We start from the raw sequence: 20,992 nt of genomic DNA on the forward strand, positions 1-20,992 counted from the left end.
TAGCTTGCTCAGATCCACGGTAAGCAATGAATTTACAAACTGAGTGATTGGAGAGGTTCACAAGTTGGTTCTTTTCGTTCTCTTTCTCGCTGTGCTCTGTGCACGCACTCTTCCTACCGCTGGGGTGAACGAACCTCCAACTCCTAGGGAAGTTAAAGAGGGCCGCGGTGGGGGGAGGGGGAATGGTTTATGATTTCATCACACCAAGCAAATCTTCTCCTCGTGTCATTTCCTGGAGAGCGAGGGCTCAAATCAGTTGCCATACATTAAAACCTCTGCACAGCAACCTAGTGGACACCCCATTGGTCCAAATCCCGTGGCCTCAGCAGCAAGGACATGAGTGGACATCACGGGCACTGTGATTGGACATCGGGTCCATCACTCGATCCTCTGACATTTAGAGATGGTCTGGGAGTGGTCGCCATTTTCATAACCCTGTTGGTCATTTTGTCAGTCCTGGCGAAGTGGAGGGTTGTCATGGGAATTGTGCTGATGAAATGGGACTGTTACAAAAATAGAGCATTTTTGTCCATTCGTTCACTTGATTCCTGTTTTACTGCTCACAGCACATGAAGGGTTAAAACCACATACTGACCTGCAAACTGTGACCATCCCATTCAATGAACAACAGCTTAGAATCCAGACAGGTTGTCTGGATGGCCTTCGATGGGTGATTCTGTGGTTGATGGTTTGATACCTTGTATTGCAAGTAGGATGGACAATGGATTATTACAGCAGTAATCAGGGTGAATTAATTCAGTCCATGGATCAGAATCCTTTACCTTTTTAGCCTGGAAAAGATGTTGGTTTAATTTATACAATGTTGTTGCTATGAAATTAGATTCAATTAAGAAATGGTTATCTCCCAGAGAGACACCGGACTAGAAATTGGTCCGTGCTGCCCGTTTTTTGGGCAAGTTGAGTGAGTGGGCAAATACATAGCAGAGGCAGTATAATGTGGATAAATGTGAAGTTATCCACTTCGGAAGGAAAAACAGAAAGGCAGAGTATTATTTAAATGGTGATAGATTAGGAAATGTTGATGTACAAAATGTCCTTGTACACCAGTCACTGAAAGCAAACATGCAGGTGCAGCAAGCAGTCAGGAAGGCAAATGGTATGTTGGCCTTCATTGCAAGAGGATTTGAGTACAGGAGCAAGGATATCTTACTGCAGTTATACAGGGCCTTGGTGAGACCACACCTGGAGTATTGTGTGCAGTTTTGGTCTCCTTACCTAAGAAAGGATATACTTGCCATAGAGGGAGTGCAGCGAAGGTTCACCAGACTGATTCCTGGGATGGCAGGACTGTCGTATGAGGAGAAATTGGGTCGACTAGGCCTGTATTCACTCGAGTTTAGAAGAATGAGAGGGGATCTCATTGAAACATATAAAATTCTGACAGGGCTAGACAGACTGGATGCAGGGAGGATGTTTCCCCTGGCTGGGGGGTCCAGAACGAGGGGTCACAGTCTCAGGATACGGGGTAGGACATTTAGGACTGAGATGAGGAGAAATTTCTTCACTCAGAGGGTGGTGAACCTGTGGAATTCTCTACCACAGAAGGCTGTGGAGGCCAATTCACTGAATATATTTAAGAAGGAGCTCGATAGATTTCTAGACACAAAAGGCATCAAGGGCTATGGGGACAGAGCGGGAATATGGTATTGAGATAGAGGATCAGCCATGATCATATTGAATGGCGGAGCAGGCTCGAAGGGCTGAATGGCCTACTCCTGCTCCTATTTTCTATGTATCTATGTTAATCGGACCGCTAAGACCCCAATATGACAGGCGCGCACTCTGGCTGGAAGTGGCCGCCCGCCATATTGGATGAGGACAAAAAAAATACCCTGAAGCCTGCGTTAGACCCAATCCATATGCAAATAAGGGGCCTAACACCTGTTTGAGGTCCTCTCTCCAAGATTGGTTTGCCCAGAGGCAGCCAGCACCATCATGGTCTGCACTCAGGGAAACCAGGCCTAGGGATCGCCTGCTACGCCCAACTGAAAAGGTAAGTAACTTACCTGAATGTGGAGCCAGGAGGGCAGGTGACCTAAAGTCTAAATTACCCCTCTCGTCTTTACAATTTGATATAAAAAGAGAAAATGCTGGAAACACTCAGCAGATCAGGCAGCATCTGTGGAGAGAGGAAGGTAGATGACCTTCTGTCAGAATTCTGACCTGCTGAGTGTTTCTAACATTTTCTGTTTTTATTTCAGATTTCCAGCTTCTGCAGAATTTTGTTTTTTTCTTTCAAATTTGGTCCCTCGTTGGCCGAAAACTAACCTCAAAAGCCAAATTGTCAACCAGTTGTACGGCAGGTCACTAAAGTTGGATTTTCTTGAAACAACCAAATTGATTATGATTTTTTTGAGCAATGATGGACCTAGTGGAGAGATGCTGCAAATCAGGTTTACCCAGCAACAGATCAAGGGTTAAAGTGGTTGGAGTTTAAAATAGTAAATAAAAAACTATTTTTTTTCAATCTAATTTTTAAAATGTGCATAACATAGACGTTTTCAGCACAGAAGGAGGCCATTTGGCCCATCGTGTCTGTGCCGGATCTTTGCTGGAGCAATCCAAAAATCAACTCCACTGTCCTGCGCTCTCCCCGCAGCCCTGTATCATCCTCTGCTTCATATATTTAGCTAGTCTCTGCCTCAACTACACCCTGCGGCAAAGTTCTCGCAATTCTCTGCGTGAAGTAAGGTGGGACTCTGCTATCAAATTTGGAATGGGATGTGGAAACCCTTGGAGGATAGGGCTGAGATACGGAGATAATCCACCGAGGGGAAGACAAGTCCTCTTGCAGGACCCAACCATCCTTTCATGGTCAGGGGACATGGGGGCCTGTGCTGGGAATTACAGGTCTGTGAGCGGGGAGGGGGGGCACCGCATAATATTTTCCTTCTGCGTTTTGGGTTTCTTGGAGGGGGGAGGGGGGTTGGGTGGGGGGGAGGTCCAGGGATAGAGTTTGATGACATTCAGACCACGATTTGTGATTGTGATGTTAAGCATGTTGGGCTGCATCTCAGCCTCTGCTTATACTGTTCGAGGTTTCCTTTTGCATTTTGTGATTCAATCTGAAATAAATAAAATATTAATAATGTAGTAGCAATTAAAAGTTGAATACCTGTGAGAAATGGCTGACAGGGATTCATTTGAACTGCAGATAAAGGGAGACGAGTGTGTGTCATCTGAGAGATAAGTCCAGTAATATTCATAATCCAGATTTAGGAAACTGTCTAAATAGAGTTGAATCATATTGTTTGAAATGCATCACTGGGGCTGGATATATGACTCTGTGTGTCGGTGTAAGGGAGAGTGCCCTACTGCTGTCTGAACGGAAAAGGACCAGAGAAACAAGGCCTGCAGATAAAAACAGAAAATACTGCAAATATAGGTCAGCCTGTCAGTATCTGAAAGAGAAGTTACAGGTGAAGGCCCTCAGTCAGAATATCACTCTCTGTCGTTTGTAGTTTCAGATTTCCAGCATTCCAGCTTTTTCTTTTTCTCTCCAACTTTTCGAAGAGTGCCTGAATCCTGATAATGAGCTTTGGCTGGCCTGTAACACAGAGAGATCTTCCGTGTGAAGGATTAACACATTTCCAGGGATCCCCTGTAAATATTAATACATTGCCAGGGATCCCCTGTAAATATTAATACATTCTTAGGGATCGTCTGCAAATATTAACACTTTCCCAGGGATCGTCTGCAAATATTAAAACTTTCCCAGGGATCGTCTGCAAATATTAACACTTTCCCAGGGATCGTCTGCAAACCCTTGTCCTAAAATTCCAAAACAGCCCTATCTTTGCAGCAATGGATTTTTTTCTCCATTAGTTCACAGGAACAGAAGTGACAAAGCAGGAAATATAAAGAAAGACTTGTATTTATATGGCGCCTTTTGCGATCTCAGGACATTCCAAAGCGCTTTACAACCAATGAGGTATTTTCAAAGAGTAGTCGCCGTTGTAAGGTAGGAAACGCAGCAGCCAATTTGCGCACAGCAAGATCCCACAGACAGCAGTGTGATAATGACCAGATCATCTGTTTTAATGATGTTAGTTGAGGAATAAATATTGGCCACGACACCGGAAAAGCTCCTCTACTCTTTTGCGAAATAGTGTCGTGGGATCTTTCGGAGAGGGCAATCGGGGCCTCGGTTTAACATCTCATCTAAAGTCGGCACCTCCGACAGTGCAGCACGCCCTCAGTAGCTCACTGGGAGTGTCAGCCGAGATCATGTGCTCAAGTCCCTGGACCCACAACCTTCTGACTCAGAGGTGAAAGTGATACCCACTGAACCACAGCTGACACCTAGATACAGAAAAATATAGAAACATAGCAGACCCCAGAACCCTCCACCAGTCCCCTAGGATCCAGAGACTAACGTTTGGACATTGCTGTGCAGAGTATTGTGTTTGCAGGAATGGGCTGCACAGAGTCCTGAGATCAAGGGACTGATTACAGGAATGGGCTGCACAGGGTCCTGAGATCAAGGGACTGATTACAGGAATGGGCTGCACAGGGTCCTGAGATCAAGGGACTGATTACAGGAATGGGCTGCACAGGGTCCTGAGATCAAGGGACTGATTACAGGAATGGGCTGCACAGGGTCCTGAGATCAAGGGACTGATTACAGGAATGGGCTGCACAGGGTCCTGAGGAGAAGGGACTGATTACAGGAATGGGCTGCACAGGGTCCTGAGGACAAGGGACTGATTACAGGAATGGGCTGCACAGGGTCCTGAGATCAAGGGACTGATTACAGGAATGGGCTGCACAGGGTCCTGAGGACAAGGGACTGATTACAGGAATGGGCTGCACAGGGTCCTGAGGTTAAGGGACTGATTACAGGAATGGGCTGCACAGGGTCCTGAGGACAAGGGCTGATTATAGAAACTGACTGATTTCCCTGTAGTACATGCCATATAAATACAATTGTCTCAGCACTAACATTGTTCACTTAGCAGGAGTGAATTGAACAAGTAAAATTGTCTTTCCAATTCCGTCTTGTTTGACAACATCCCATTCCTTATATAGAAGCTGAAAATCACATGAGCTAAATTCCTGGGTTATAGGCGAAGTTTAGGAGACAAGAAGCTTCTCATTAACAGGCGGCAGCTTGAAGAACATTGCAGGGGAGGAGACTTTGTGCAAAGGACGGGCGGTTGGGAGGAGGTGGACGGTGAACAGAGGCAGGGCTTAGAGAGACAGCCCAATCCAACAGGACATTGCAGCTCCGGGCACCGAGACAAGGGGCAGGAAGGAGAGGTGGAGGGAGAGAGGCTGAGCCCAGCCCAGCTCAGCCCAGCCCGGCCGGCAGTCAATCAGAGCCCGGCTCTGTCTGTGAGGCTCGGAGCTCAGGAAACAGCGCAGAAAAACCCGCTTCAGACCGGGACAAGGCAGTGAGGACCCAGACCATGATCGGCATCAAGTCCAGTAGATCGGAGCCCCCGGACCCGGATCCGGATCACAAGAAACTCGCTCTGAAAGCCTTCAAGAAAGTTGGTAAGGATCGGAGGGCATTGGGCAGAGTGGGCATCATTGAGGGGAGGGGGGCAATGTGCCCAGTCAGTTACTGGCAGGAGGGGTAGGGTTTAAACTGAGAATGTGGACAGAACCTGCTGTAATTACAGTGCACACAAACTGACTAATTAAGGAATTTTCAGCTGGATCAAAGAAGCATTCCTTCAAAGTTTCCCCTTGATTTAAAATCTAGAATTTAGAGAGCGTCTCAATTTGGAAGCTCCCGCTCCTTCTTTCTCTCTGTCTCTCCTCTCTCTCTCTCTGTCTCTCCTTCTCTCTTTCTCTCTCTGTCTCTCCCCTCTCTGTCTCTCCTTCTCTCTCTCTCTGTCTCTCCTCTCTCTCTCTCTGTCTCTCCTTCTCTCTTTCTCTCTCTGTCTCTCCTCTCTCTCTGTCTCTCCTTCTCTCTCTCTTTCTCTGTCTCTCCTTTTCTCTCTCTCTCTCTTTCTCTTTGCCTATCTCTCCTTCTCCCTCTCTTTCCCTCTCCCTCTCTCTCCTGTGTCAGATCAGGGAGGTAACTCGCTTTTCACAAGGTCACATCTGGAAATGTTCGGAGTATTTCCCGGATTAGTTTGGATCTGGGCAACGCTGGCGGTGCAGACAAGGGTCAGAATCCGTGTGTGTCTCAGATCAGTGCGTAAAGGGTCCGGTCAATCTCAGCACACAACAATGGGGCATTAACAACCCTGTGGATGTAGTTTATTAAAGGGCCGGTAGTCTGGGCCAGCAGGTTTTATTTATTTTTTGGTCAGTGAGGATGTCTGTCTCGGACACGGATCATGTTTAACAGTCTCCCACCCAAACTACTGAGGAATTACCCAAACTACTGAGGAATTACCCAAACGGTTCACTATTGTCCTTTAGTGAAATTCGATGTCAGTGTTTGTCTGATAATCGCTCCTGTGAAGTGTCCTGGGATGTTTTACTACCGATAGAAATGCAAGTTGTCGTTTTTGTTTAGGGAAGTTTACCCAGTCTGGCCCATAAGTGACTCCAGTCCCACACCAACATGGTTCACTCTTAACTGCGCCCTGAAGCAACCCAGCAAGCCACTCAGTTGTATCAAGCCCACCTCCACCTTCTCAGGGCAACAAGTGCTGGCCTGGCCCGCGATGCCCTCATTCCAAGAATGAATTTTTAAAAAGGCCGAGTTTCTCTCTCTGACCTGCCCTCTCTCTCTCTCCTTGTCTACTCTATATCGGGCAAACAGAAACTCTACCTATATAAATACAAGTTGTTGTTGATGTTGTTGCTGTTTGTGGGAGCTTGCTGTGCGCAAGTTGGCTGCCATGTTTCCTACAACAGTGATTACACTTCAAAAGTACTTAATTGGCTGTAAAGCGCTTTTGGAGGTTGTGAAAGGCGCTATATCAATGCAATTTCATTCTTTCTTTACCTGCGTGAATACACCAAGACCCAGAGAGCATAGGCACAAGCCACAAAGTGTGTGCAGGGAGTCTGACCATCTAAAAACTGCACAACTTATAGAAGATTGGGAAGCTTTCTGCCGATTCCCCGGACAGGAGCGCTCTGCCCATTAGAACGCTGGCTTGCAGGGTTATCTGGAGGCAGGTGTGAAGAATTCCAGCCCCCCCATGAGAGGTCAGCCCCTCCAAGTTCTATTCATGAGCCAGGCTGGACAGTCACCAACAGTGCCCGGGAGCACACAGTTAACAGATTAATAAATCTGCCAGGAAGGTTCGGTCATCATCATCATCATTGTAGGATGTTCCTTCAGAGCGTTGCTTTGTGGGTCATGTTTTTCCGTCTCTCACAGTCCTCTGGGTAAAGAAGCCCAAGGCAGATAGACTAGTTGGTCATTAGATAACTGACAAAATTATTGGTTGGAGCCCTCACGAGGCAGACAGTTGTCACCACCAGCTCCTCACAAATAGCCTGGTGAGCATCACCAATCATTCCCCATTTTATACTGGACATCAAAATGATACTGTCACTAGTTAGTTAGTTAGTACTGTGTTAACATTGGGGTGAGAGTGTACAGAAGGAATTCAACTGTTGGTTCATATTTTAAGCAGAAAAGTCCAACAACTCAGACTGCAGGTAGTCAGGAAAATTAAAACCAGCTGTTTTCAGAATCTAACTCCCAACCTAACTCGATGGAGTTGTAAGGACTTCTCGTCACTTTGGTATCCAGCTGGGGGGAGGAGCTAAGCCACACAATTTAAACAAAAATATTATGTACATGACAGGAAGCTCCTTTTGAATTTAGCTGATGGCTTTTTAAATCTATAAAGCCCTGGCAGCTGTTTTGGGTGGTTTTAATTGGACTGCTCAAATCAGGGTCAGTCTGCAACTCGGGTATCGATCAGCTCAGGACCGTTGGCTCCTGCAATAGTCAGAATATAAGAAAAGAATAACTGTGTAAAAGTCAATTCTAAATATATATATTAGTATGGAAATTGCCAACCATTTATTATTTAGGCTGCGAAAAAAGCTAATGGAATTCTAGGTTTTATCACGAGGTTTAGATTATAAAACCCAAGCAGTAATGATAAGCCGATAGAAATCATTAATAAAACCTCAGTTAGAGGACGGCCTGCAGTATTGGGCTCCACATTATAGGAAGGATATTGAGGCTTTAGAGAGGGTAGAACACTGGGCCCGCTGCCTGGTTTGAGGAAATACTTGAAAAATTTGTACTTTTTTTCATTAGATTTCGTGCAGATTACTGGGTGATATGATAGATGTTTAAAGTTCTAAAAGGACGGGACAGTGTAGATAGAGGCAGACTGTTTCCAGTAGTTGAGGGGTCAGGAAGGAGGGGCTGGAGATACAAGATTAAATGTGAGTGATTTAGAACAGAGAGCAGGAGAAACTTCTTCACACAGAGAGTTGTGAGGCGGTGGAATTCACTTCCGGAGTTAGTGGTTGAGGCAGAAACTAGGTCAATATTCAGGATGAGATTGGAGAGATGGACGAAGGAAAAGGGGATGAAGGGATCGGGGAAGAGGGGAGTAAATGTGATTCGAACTCTTTGCTTACATAGACGGTAAACATCGATATGGACTGATTGGGTCGAGTGTCTTGTTTCTGTGCTGTAACTTTGAAGTATTTCTATGAATTTCATGGTGGGGGGTCCCATGGGACAGGGGGAGCTGATGATGGAGGGGCCCGAGTGGGATAGGGACTGGGGGCTGATGATGGAGGGGCTCAAGTGGGACGGGGGACTGATGATGGAGGGGCTCGAGTGGGTCGGGGAGTTGGAGGGGCTGATGATGGAGGGGCTCGAGTGGGTCGGAGAGTGGGAGGGGCTGATGATGGAGAGGTTCGAGTGGGATGGGGGGGCTGATGATGGAGGGGCTCGAGTGGTGAGGGGGGTAGGGGAGCTGTTCATGGAGGGGCCCAAGTGGGGCGGGGGGAGCTCAGCTTGTCATTCAGCCCTTCCCTCTGCCTCTCGGCCCCATCGAGTGACGAGGAGGACCGTGTGGGATCAGCCAATGCAGAGACAGTGTTGAAGAGCCAGCGACAGATTAGAGGAGGGGATCTCAGGCACTTGTCGTTTACTGCATCGATTCTGGGCGGAGCCAAGTTGGGATCATCGGGTCAGCACTGACCGCCCGAACCACACAGTCTGTACAATCAACGGAAGTGAGGAGGCAGAAATATCCCAAGGACTGGCAAGGCTGGTCTTGGAGAGACAGCAGGAGCCCGATATAGGTGTTCACATGGGCTCTGATTTTTGAACTTTTGAACTTCTGAACTTTTATAGTTATATTAGGAAAATGAGGGTGGTCAGGAGCAGTGTTGGCCCCTTAAAAACTGAAAGTGGGGATATTGTCATTGACAATGGGGAAATGGTGGACATGTTGAACAATTACTTTGCGTCAGTATTTACAGTAGAAAAAGAGGATCGCATGCCGGAAATCCCAAGAAAACTAATATTGAATCGGGGACAGGGACTCGATAAAATTAACATAAATAAAGCAACAGTAATGAAGAAAATAATAGCACTAAAGAGTGACAAATTCCCAGGACCAGATGGTTTCCATCCCAGGGTTTTAAAGGAAGTAGGTGAGCACATTGCGGATGCCCTAACTATAATCTTTCAAAGTTCTCTAGATTCAGGAACTGTCCCTCTAGATTGGAAAATTGCACATGTCACTCCGCTTTTTAAGAAAGAAGAGAGAGGGAAACCATGGAATTATAGACCAGTTAGCCTAACATCTGTTGTGGGGAAAATGCTGGAGTCTATAATTAAGGATAGGGTGACTGAACACCTCGAGAATTTTCAGTTAATCAGAGAGAGCCAGCATGGATTTGTGAAAGGTAGGTCGTGCCTGACAAACCTGATTGAAATTTTTGAAGAGGTGACTAAAGTAGTGGACAGGGGAATGTCAATGGATGTTATTTATATGGACTTCCAAAAGGCATTTGATAAAGTCCCACATAAGAGACTGTTAGCTAAGATAGAAGCCCATGGAATCGAGGGAAAAGTACGGACTTGGTTAGGAAGTTGGCTGAGTGAAAGGTGACAGAGAGTAGGGATAATGGGAAGGTACTCACATTGGCAGGATGTGACTAGTGGAGTCCCACAGGGATCTGTCTTGGGGCCTCAATTATTCACAATATTTATTAACGACTTAGATGAAGAAAGTCTCATGTCTAAGTTTGCCGATGACACAAAATTTGGTGGCATTGTAAGCAGTGTAGATGAAAACATAAAATTACAAAGGGATATTGATAGATTAGGTGAATGGGCAAAACTGTGGCAAATGGAATTCAATGCAGACAAATGTGAGGTCATCCACTTTGGATCAAAAAAGGATAGAACAGGGTACTTTCTGGATGGTAAAAAATTAAAAACAGTGGATGTCCAAAGGGACTTAGGGGTTCAGGTACATAGATCATTGAAGTGTCATGAACAGGTGCAGAAAATAATCAAGAAGGCAAATGGAATGTTGGCCTTTATATCGAGAGGGCTAGAGTATAAGGGGGCAGAGGTTATGCTGCAGCTATACAAAACCCTGGTTAGACCGCACCTGGAGTACTGTGAGCAGTTCTGGGCACCGCACCTTTGGAAGGACATATTGGCCTTTGAGGGAGTGCAGCGTAGGTTTACTAGAATGATACCCGGACTTCAAGGGTTAAGTTACGAGGAGAGATTACAGAAATTGGGGTTGTATTCTCTGGAGTTTCGAAGGTTAAGGGGTGATCTGATCGAAGTTTACAAGATATTAAGGGGAACAGATAGGGTGGATAGAGAGAAACTATTTCCGCTGGTTGGGGATTTTAGGAGTAGGGGGCACAGTCTAAAAATTAGAGCCAGACCTTTCAGGAGCGAGATTAGAAAACATTTCTACACACAAAGGGTTGTAGAAGTTTGGAACTCTCTTCCGCAAACGGCAATTGATACTAGCTCAATTGCTAAATTTAAATCTGAGATAGATAGCTTTTTGGCAACCAAAGGTATTAAGGGAAATTGGCTAAAGGCAGGTATATGGAGTTAGATCACAGATCAGCCATGATCTTATCAAATGGCGGAGCAGGCATGAGGGGCTGAATGGCCTACTCCTGTTCCTATGTTCCTATGTTCCTAGGTAGGCCCAGGTGCTATTAGGGGGGCTGTGACCCAGGCCCAGCCCTGATTATACCCCGGCACCTGCTGACATACTGAAAGAGAGAAACGGGAGTCGAGTTTCCAGGTGTCGCTCGTTCAGTCTCTAGGAGACCGATTTGTCATTCACACTCGGGGTGAGGCATCTCCGTTGTGGGGAAAGGGTGGAGTATCTAAACCCCTCGCATGTGATAAATTCTCTTGAATGGAGAAGACTCACGGGGGATTTGATCGAGCTGCTCAAAGCGATCCAAGGCACATGTAGATGATTGGTAGATGAATTCAAGACAAGGAGCCATGATGGCAATTCGTGCTAAATATTGAAAGGGGCAAATGAGAAGACACTGGGGGTAATTTTAACATTGGACGATAGTGTAAAATGGGCGATGTTGAATTGGCCGCTCGTTATGCATCTCTCACGATTTTCATTCATTGACTTCAATTGAGCGTATATCGGAGGCTGATCTGATATCACCAGTTCCACACTAAAGCCCAAAGTTAAAATTAGCCCCCGTGTCAGCTGTGGAGGCAGTTTTAACCTAACCCTTCCGTCAGGAAACTGACAGGTTCGGGAGCTACACTGCTTTTACACCCGCCTGATTTTACAGGCCGTTGAAGTCAATAAAGACTAATATTGGGTGTAAAATCGGCATTCCATCCAATCCCATGGGATTCCCACCGGGTGAGTTAGGTTAAAATTACCTCCATACATGAGGGCTGCTTTGCCACCACTGGTGATTGATGCAATTCGAATACAGCGTTCAAAATGGTAGCTGGATAATTACTGCTGGAGAATATGAAAGGGTCTGTGGAGAATGTAGGAAAATGGGAGTGTGTAAAGTCAGCCCCTGAGAGAACTCTGAATCCAGCTCAGGCCAGAAGGATCGCTCGGTCTCCTCCTGTGCTAAAATATCTATGGCCGAGAATTTCCTCGGCACTCCCGGTGGAGGAGGAGCATCTCCGAGGAAATTCCTGGCCTATGTTTCTGAAGCGAGGAATGTACAAACTCATGGGAATGTTAACATTCCCCCCGCTGCCTACAGTTTGTGGAGTTTAGCGAAGATGATGGAACCAGTCGGTGCCCAGAGTTTTAACACCTGAACAAGCAGCCAGTGAGGGTTTGGAACTTCAAGTAAATGAACTGCTCAGCTAACAGATGTGCTGATTGGAAAGTTCCGGGTCACAGCTGAAAAAAGAACAACTACTTACATTTATGGAACGCTTAGGATGTTAAAAAAAAATCACAAAACTCACCTGGTATCACACTGAAAGTTGTCAGAGGGAGGAGAGGGGGCAGTAATTAATTCTACCCTCTCCTTCTCTCCTTCTCTCATCTCCCCAAGCAAGTCTGATAGGAGATTATTAGAAGGTGAATGTAGGGTTCCCAACCCTCTCGGATTGTCCTGGAGTCTCCAGGTATGAAAGATTAATCTCCTGGGCACTACTGCGAGCAACACCGGGAGAAAAGTCATCGGGGCAGCAAAAAAATGTTTTTTTCAATTTTCTTTCAACACTTTCTGATTATTAGTTTTAAAAATATTGGAGATGGACTGACAGACAAGAATCATCCAATCGGGTAATGAAAAGTCTGTTCACTTTCCAAATGACCTGGGAAGGCGGGACTCTGTGAGGATGGACATGGCGAGGGACCAATGGAGGGGGGGTATAGGGGCAGGGCACTTGGCGGTTAGAGGTCATGTTTTTTATTATTCATTCACGGGATGTGGGCATCGCTGGCAAGGCCGGCATTTATTGCCCATCCCTAATTGCCCCTGAGAAGGTGGTGGTGAGCCGCCTTCTTGAACCGCTGCAGTCCGTGTGGTGAAGGTTCTCCCACAGTGCTGTTAGGAAGGGAGTTCCAGGATTTTGACCCAGCGACGATGAAGGAACGGCGATATATTTCCAAGTTGGGATGGTGTGTGACTTGGAGGGGAACGTGCAGGTGGTGTTGTTCCCATGCGCCTGCTGCCCTTGTCCTTCTAGGTGGTAGAGGTCGCGGGTTTGGGAGGTGCTGTCGAAGAAGCCTTGGCGAGTTGCTGCAGTGCATCCTGTGGATGGTACACACTGCAGCCACTGTGCGCCAGTGGTGAAGGGAGTGAATGTTTAGGGTGGTGGATGGGGTGCCAATCAAACGGGCTGCTTTGTCCTGGATGGTGTTGAGCTTCTTGAATGTTGTTGGAGCTGCACTCATCCAGGCAAGTGGAGAGTATTCCATCACACTCCTGACTTGTGCCTTGTAGATGGTGGAAAGGCTTTGGGGAGTCAGGAGGTGAGTCACTCGCCGCAGAATACCCAGACTCTGACCTGCTCTTGTAGCCACAGTATTTATATGGCTGGTCCAGTTAAGATGTGATGAAACCTCCCGGAATTTTTCAAACCAGAGTTGGCGTCCCGAGTGCAAAAAGTGGAATTTCATTCCAGCACTGGATCTACACTGGCTCTGGATTTTGCATGGGGTCTGCACTGGGAGTGTGAGAGGCTTGCACTACCCCTTAACGCAACCCTCATTAAAAAAGGAAACAAAAGCAAAAGACTTCAGATGCTGGAAATCTGAAATAAAAACAGAAAATGCTGGAAACACTCAGCAGGTCAGGCAGAATCTGCGAGAGAGAAACAAAGTTAACGTTTCAGCTCGAAGACCTTTTATCAGAACTGGACGATTCTAGAGATTTAACAGTTTTTAAGCAAGTACCAAGCCAGGGAAAAGGGGGGCAGTGAAAGAATAAAGGAGAAGGCCTGTGGTAGGGTGGAGAGCAGGAGTAATTAAATGACAAAAGGGATGGCAAAACAGGTGATAATGAGACAAGTATAGAAACAAGAGATGGGTCCAGAGGAGATGTAAATGGTTGCTGCAGAATAACAGAGGGGGAGGGAAGCATGGAAAATCTGGCAAAGTAGAGAGGGTTGCTGTGGCCCAGGAATGTGGCAGAAGAAAGGCAGGTAGACCCCAGGGATGTGGACAACCACCCCCCACCCCGGCCGTGCACTGAAAGGTGATCTACACCCCAACACCAGCCCACACTTGGCCCACTCCTCATTAAAAAGGGATGTTCTGAGAGAGTATCCAGACATCTCCGGATATCCCCCTGCTTTGGGCGCGGAGGCATGCTGGTATGCCAAAAAAGCTGGAGCCGAGGGCTGCACAGCTGGAGCCAAGGACTGTACCTCTGGAGCCGAGGGCTGCACAGCTGGTACAGCACCATCTGGAATGTCAGAATGGCAACCTAACTGTCTTCATATCCATCATTATTCTCAGGATGTGGGCAACGCTGATTGTGGGTGCCTCAATCTTCATGTGTGTTTAGTTGACAGTGGCCAAGCCCTTGGACATTCATGGCATAGAATTGTTCCTATTTCTTTTGCTCTTGGTCTTGTGTGGAAATGGATGAGGCCGTTCCTTGTGGAATAGTGACACAGTCACACTTTGAATGGACACGGTACTCTGGACAGTATCTGAGCTATCTGCTACTTGACCTCATCCTTCAAGAAACCAATCCTACTGCCTTTCCGTACAACATCCCGCTGCCTCTTGACTGAATTCTCTGCCTTGCAAGTGACTAAACAGCTCACAATACCTGATCTGCTCAAAGCCATAGATTGAACAGTCACAGAAGAGACTGTGAGAAATAGGGAGACTCTGTGGCCGAGAATCCATAGCCCATTTGGTTCACTCCCATCGTAACTCTGGCAGGAACGTTCCAACAGAGCTGCAGATTAGGCTGGGATCTGGGTGCACCAGGTCCCCGCCTTACGTTAGGGATTTTGGGATACCATGTTTGGGACGGGCAGATGTCCTGCCCCCAACAAGGTCGTCGGTGCAAGGGGGTGGGGCCAGAAGAGGGACCTCCCCACATCTGGGGTCCTGACTTCCCCAGGACTCTGAGGGACGCAGTGTAGGGTTGGCAGAGACCAGGTGTACTGGAACTGGGGACCACCTGAGGCTGTGATCATGGCCTGGACCCCTGAAGAGTAGCTTTAAAAAATATACTTTTAAATGAGGCCTCCTTACAAAGGAGACTGCTGATGTCACCTGGCAACCCCCATCTCAAGACGGACACTGTTGGGCCGGACATTCCGGCCTCTTCAGACCGGGGACCATTGATGCACCTCTAGTGACGTAGCTGCCCACCACGGTCACACATACCAGGGCACCTCTCCCTGACCCTGTGAACTTAGGCAGAGGTCAGGGGCAGAGGCCCCAGGTGGGTGTAACTCAGCACTTACGCTGGGGTGTACCCATCCCACTCCCACGGATATCGGTCTTTATTTCATATGATATCAGATAGGATCCTACTGAGGGTTTCCGGGGTGAATTCACTCCTCCTGTGCTCCCAGCTACACTCAATGGGCCTACGACACTAGCACTGATTCTCTGACCCATGTGCCACTTGAGCTCAAGTCTGCACTGGTAGCACAGGATTGATGAATCTACAGCCAATGAATGTGACTGGCTGCATGCAGTCAGACCTGAGCTTTGCATTCAATTGGAAATGTCTGTTCTTAATGAGTTTTCTATGTTGTTTTAACTCATGAGACTGGGCCATCGGGGAATCCATTACAAGGGCAAAATGTATGGAGGGAGCAGCAATATCGTCACAGTAGGACCTTACCTCACAGGCTGTGAGATCTGTTAAACTCTCAGTTTGCTTGAAAAGGAATGGTTGTCAAATGAAAGGGGCCTTATGGCATAAATCACAGTTCAGAATCACAGTGAACTCTGAACTCTGTGGGCAAACTGGAATTCACATTGTCCAAGTACAACATTGAATTTTTGCCAAGCATCAAACTGACTGTTTCATCCAAAAGTGTTTTTGCTTATCAGACTACGTGAGAAACATGTTCTAAAAAAGGTAAATGAACACCTCACAAACTGGTTATACTTATTTTGTTTTTAAGTTGTGCTGTTTCAGAATCTTGCTGCATTTTTTGGCTCCTGTGTATTATTTGGCTGTAAATAAATCCGACTAAGTAATTTAACCTGTAAATATTGGTCAAACACTTTGTTATTTTGTGCTTTCCGAAGGGATAGGAAAACTTATTGGCCATCCCATGCATTCTCCAGTACACCTCAAATCGGGGTTAATTGTTAAACCTGTTCATAGCATGAATAAGAATGCAGAAATTGGCTGTTAGTCAACTAAATCTAACCACAAACACAAGAGAGAATGTTGGTAAACAGCCTGAACGGTAAAAACCGGTAAGATCAATATGAAGGCTCGAGTCAAATCAACAGCAAAAAAAAATAGGCTGGATGATGAGTGAAAAGGAGGAGAGAAACCCAGGGAGAGAGGGAGGAGAGAAACCCGGGGAGAGAGGGAGGAGAGAAACCCGGGGAGAGAGGGAGGAGAGAAACCCGGGGAGAGAGGGAGGAGAGAAACCCGGGGAGAGAGGGAGGAGAGAAACCCGGGGAGAGAGGGAGGAGAGAAACCCGGGGAGAGAGGGAGGAGAGAAACCTGGGGAGAGAGGGAGGAGAGAAACCCGGGGAGAGAGGGAGGAGAGAAACCCGGGGAGAGAGGGAGTAGAGAAACCCGGGGAGAGAGGGAGTAGAGAAACCCGGGGAGAGAGGGAGTAGAGAAACCCGGGGAGAGAGGGAGTAGAGAAACCCGGGGAGAGAGGGAGGAGAGAAACCCGGGGAGAGAGGGAGTAGAGAAACCCGGGGAGAGAGGGAGGAGAGAAACCCGGGGAGAGAGGGAGGAGAGAAACCCGGGGAGAGAGGGAGGAGAGAAACCCAGGGAGAGAGGGAGGAGAGAAACCTGGGGAGAGAGGGAGGGAAGAGAGAAACCCGGGGAGGGAGGTAGGAGAGAAACCCGGGGAGAGAGGGAGGAGAGAAACCCAGGGAGAGAGGGAGGAGAGAAACCCAGGGAGAGAGGGAGGAGAGAAACCTGGGGAGAGAGGGAGGGAAGAGAGAAACCCGGGGAGGGAGGTAGGAGAGAAACCTGGGGAGAGAGGGCGGAGAGAAACCTGGGGAGAGAGGGCGGAGAGAAACCCGGGGAGAGAGGGAGGAGAGAAACCCGGGGAGAGAGGGAGGAGAGAAACCCGGGGAGAGAGGGAGGAGAGAAACCCGGGGAGAGAGGGAGGAGAGAAACCCGGGGAGAGAGGGAGGAGAGAAACCCGGGGAGAGAGGGCGGAGAGAAACCCGGGGAGAGAGGGAGGAGAGAAACCCGGGGAGAGAGGGAGGAGAGAAACCCGGGGAGAGAGGGAGGAGAGAAACCCGGGGAGAGAGGGAGGAGAGAAACCCGGGGAGAGAGGGAGTAGAGAAACCCGGGGAGAGAGGGAGTAGAGAAACCCGGGGAGAGAGGGAGGAGAGAAACCCGGGGAGAGAGGGAGGAGAGAAACCCGGGGAGAGAGGGAGGAGAGAAACCCGGGGAGAGAGGGAGGAGAGAAACCCGGGGAGAGAGGGAGGAGAGAAACCCAGGGAGAGAGGGAGGAGAGAAACCCAGGGAGAGAGGGAGGAGAGAAACCCGGGGAGAGAGGGAGGAGAGAAACCCAGGGAGAGAGGGAGGAGAGAAACCTGGGGAGAGAGGGAGGGAAGAGAGAAACCCGGGGAGGGAGGTAGGAGAGAAACCTGGGGAGAGAGGGAGGGAGGAGAGAAACCCGGGGAGGGAGGTAGGAGAGAAACCTGGGGAGAGAGGGAGGGAGGAGAGAAACCCGGGGAGAGAGGGAGGGAGGAGAGAAACCCGGGGAGGGAGGTAGGAGAGAAACCTGGGGAGAGAGGGAGGGAGGAGAGAAACCCGGGGAGAGAGGGAGGAGAGAAACCTGGGGAGAGAGGGAGGGAAGAGAGAAACCCGGGGAGGGAGGTAGGAGAGAAACCTGGGGAGAGAGGGAGGGAGGAGAGAAACCCGGGGAGAGAGGGAGGGAGGAGAGAAACCTGGGGAGAGAGGGAGGAGAGAAACCCGGGGAGGGAGGTAGGAGAGAAACCTGGGGAGAGAGGGAGGGAGGGAAGAGAGAAACCCAGGGAGAGAGGGAGGGAGGAGAGAAACCCGGGGAGAGAGGGAGGAGAGAAACCCGGGGAGGGAGGGAGGAGAGAAACCTGGGGAGAGAGGGAGGGTGGAGAGAAACCTGGGGAGAGAGGGAGGGAGGAGAGAAACCCGGGGAGAGAGGGAGGGAGGAGAGAAACCCGGGGAGAGAGGGAGGAGAGAAACCCGGGGAGGGAGGGAGGGAGGAGAGAAACCCGGGGAGGGAGGGAGGGAGGAGAGAAACCCGGGGAGAGAGGGAGGAGAGAAACCCGGGGTGGGAGGGAGGCAGGAGAGAAACCCGGGGAGGGAGGGAGGAGAGAAACCTGGGGATAGAGGGAAGGAGGAGAGAAACCTGGGGAGAGAGGGAAGGAGAGAAACCTGGGGAGAGAGGAATGGAGGAGAGAAACCCGGGAAGAGAGGGAGGAGAGAAACCCGGGGAGGGAGGGAGGAGAGAAACCTGGGGAGAGAGGGAGGGTGGAGAGAAACCTGGGGAGAGAGGGAGGGAGGAGAGAAACCCGGGGAGAGAGGGAGGAGAGAAACCCGGGGAGGGAGGGAGGGAGGGAGGGAGGAGAGAAACCCGGGGAGGGAGGGAGGGAGGGAGGAGAGAAACCCGGGGAGAGAGGGAGGAGAGAAACCCGGGGTGGGAGGGAGGGAGGAGAGAAACCCGGGGAGAGAGGGAAGGAGGAGAGAAACCTGGGGAGAGAGGGAAGGAGAGAAACCTGGGGAGAGAGGAATGGAGGAGAGAAACCCGGGAAGAGAGGGAGGAGAGAAACCCGGGGTGGGAGGGAGGATAGAAACCCAGGGAGAGAGGGAGGAGAGAAACCCGGGAAGGGAGGGAGCAGAGAAACCTGGGGAGAGAGGGAGGGAGGAGAGAAACCCGGGGAGAGAGGGAGGGAGGGAGGAGAGAAACCTGGGGAGAGAGGGAGGAGAGAAACCCGGGGAGGGAGGTAGGAGAGAAACCTGGGGAGAGAGGGAGGGAGGGAAGAGAGAAACCCAGGGAGAGAGGGAGGGAGGAGAGAAACCCGGGGAGAGAGGGAGGAGAGAAACCCGGGGAGGGAGGGAGGAGAGAAACCTGGGGAGAGAGGGAGGGTGGAGAGAAACCTGGGGAGAGAGGGAGGGAGGAGAGAAACCCGGGGAGAGAGGGAGGGAGGAGAGAAACCCGGGGAGAGAGGGAGGGAGGAGAGAAACCCGGGGAGAGAGGGAGGAGAGAAACCCGGGGAGGGAGGGAGGGAGGAGAGAAACCCGGGGAGAGAGGTAGGAGAAAAACCCAGGGTGGGAGGGAGGGAGGAGAGAAACCCGGGGAGAGAGGGAGGAGAGAAACCCGGGGAGAGAGGGAGGGAGGAGAGAAACCTGGGGAGAGAGGGAAGGAGGAGAGAAACCTGGGGAGAGAGGGAAGGAGAGAAACCTGGGGAGAGAGGAATGGAGGAGAGAAACCCGGGAAGAGAGGGAGGAGAGAAACCCGGGGTGGGAGGGAGGATAGAAACCCAGGGAGAGAGGGAGGAGAGAAACCCGGGAAGAGAGGGAGGAGAGAAACCCGGGGAGGGAGGGAGGAGAGAAACCTGGGGAGAGAGGGAGGGTGGAGAGAAACCTGGGGAGAGAGGGAGGGAGGAGAGAAACCCGGGGAGAGAGGGAGGGAGGAGAGAAACCCGGGGAGAGAGGGAGGGAGGAGAGAAACCCGGGGAGAGAGGGAGGAGAGAAACCCGGGGAGGGAGGGAGGGAGGAGAGAAACCCGGGGAGAGAGGTAGGAGAGAAACCCAGGGTGGGAGGGAGGGAGGAGAGAAACCCGGGGAGAGAGGGAGGAGAGAAACCCGGGGAGAGAGGGAGGGAGGAGAGAAACCTGGGGAGAGAGGGAAGGAGGAGAGAAACCTGGGGAGAGAGGGAAGGAGAGAAACCTGGGGAGAGAGGAATGGAGGAGAGAAACCCGGGAAGAGAGGGAGGAGAGAAACCCGGGGTGGGAGGGAGGATAGAAACCCAGGGAGAGAGGGAGGAGAGAAACCCGGGAAGAGAGGGAGGAGAGAAACCCGGGGAGAGAGGGAGGGAGGAGAGAAACCTGGGGAGAGAGGGAGGGAGGAGAGAAACCTGGGGAGAGAGGGAGGGAGGAGAGAAACCTGGGGAGAGAGGAATGGAGGAGAGAAACCCGGGAAGAGAGGGAGGAGAGAAACCCGGGGAGAGAGGGAGGAGAGAAACCCGGGGTGGGAGGGAGGATAGAAACCCAGGGAGAGAGGGAGGAGAAAAACCTGGGGAGAGAGGGAGGGAGGAGAGAAACCTGGGGAGAGAGGGAGGGAGGAGAGAAACCCGGGGAGAGAGGGAGGGAGGAGAGAAACCTGGGGAGAGAGGGAGGGAGGAGAGAAACCCGGGGAGAGAGGGAGGGAGGAGAGAAACCTGGGGAGAGAGGGAGGAGAGAAACCCGGGGAGGGAGGTAGGAGAGAAACCTGGGGAGAGAGGGAGGGAGGGAAGAGAGAAACCCAGGGAGAGAGGGAGGGAGGAGAGAAACCCGGGGAGAGAGGGTGGAGAGAAACCCGGGGAGGGAGGGAGGAGAGAAACCTGGGGAGAGAGGGAGGGTGGAGAGAAACCTGGGGAGAGAGGGAGGGAGGAGAGAAACCCGGGGAGAGAGGGAGGGAGGAGAGAAACCCGGGAGAGAGGGAGGAGAGAAACCCGGGGAGGGAGGGAGGAGAGAAACCCGGGGAGGGAGGGAGGGAGGAGAGAAACCCGGGGAGAGAGGGAGGAGAGAAACCCGGGGTGGGAGGGAGGGAGGAGAGAAACCCGGGGAGAGAGGGAGGAGAGAAACCCGGGGAGAGAGGGAGGGAGGAGAGAAACCTGGGGAGAGAGGGAAGGAGGAGAGAAACCTGGGGAGAGAGGGAGGAGAGAAACCTGGGGAGAGAGGAATGGAGGAGAGAAACCCGGGAAGAGAGGGAGGAGAGAAACCCGG

General features: G+C 50.2%; 1 protein-coding gene across 3 annotated transcripts in view; it reads left to right on the forward strand.

Moving 5' to 3' along the window:
* Positions 1 to 5,163: 5,163 nt before the first annotated feature.
* The window catches only part of LOC137300039 (1-phosphatidylinositol 4,5-bisphosphate phosphodiesterase delta-3-like), a 167,257-nt gene continuing 151,428 nt past the window's right edge, over positions 5,164 to 20,992 (forward strand). Inside the window, exon 1 of one of the 3 annotated variants that reach the window (XM_067969131.1) lies at positions 5,164 to 5,517. In XM_067969131.1, the coding sequence (XP_067825232.1) occupies positions 5,430 to 5,517 (88 nt within the window). In that variant the 5' untranslated portion in view covers positions 5,164 to 5,429. The remainder of the gene's footprint in view (positions 5,518 to 20,992) is intronic. The other 2 variants (XM_067969129.1, XM_067969130.1) reach the window with 2 other exon arrangements.

This window comes from Heptranchias perlo, chromosome 30 (assembly GCF_035084215.1).
Source record: "Heptranchias perlo isolate sHepPer1 chromosome 30, sHepPer1.hap1, whole genome shotgun sequence".
Classification (NCBI taxonomy): domain Eukaryota; kingdom Metazoa; phylum Chordata; class Chondrichthyes; order Hexanchiformes; family Hexanchidae; genus Heptranchias; species Heptranchias perlo.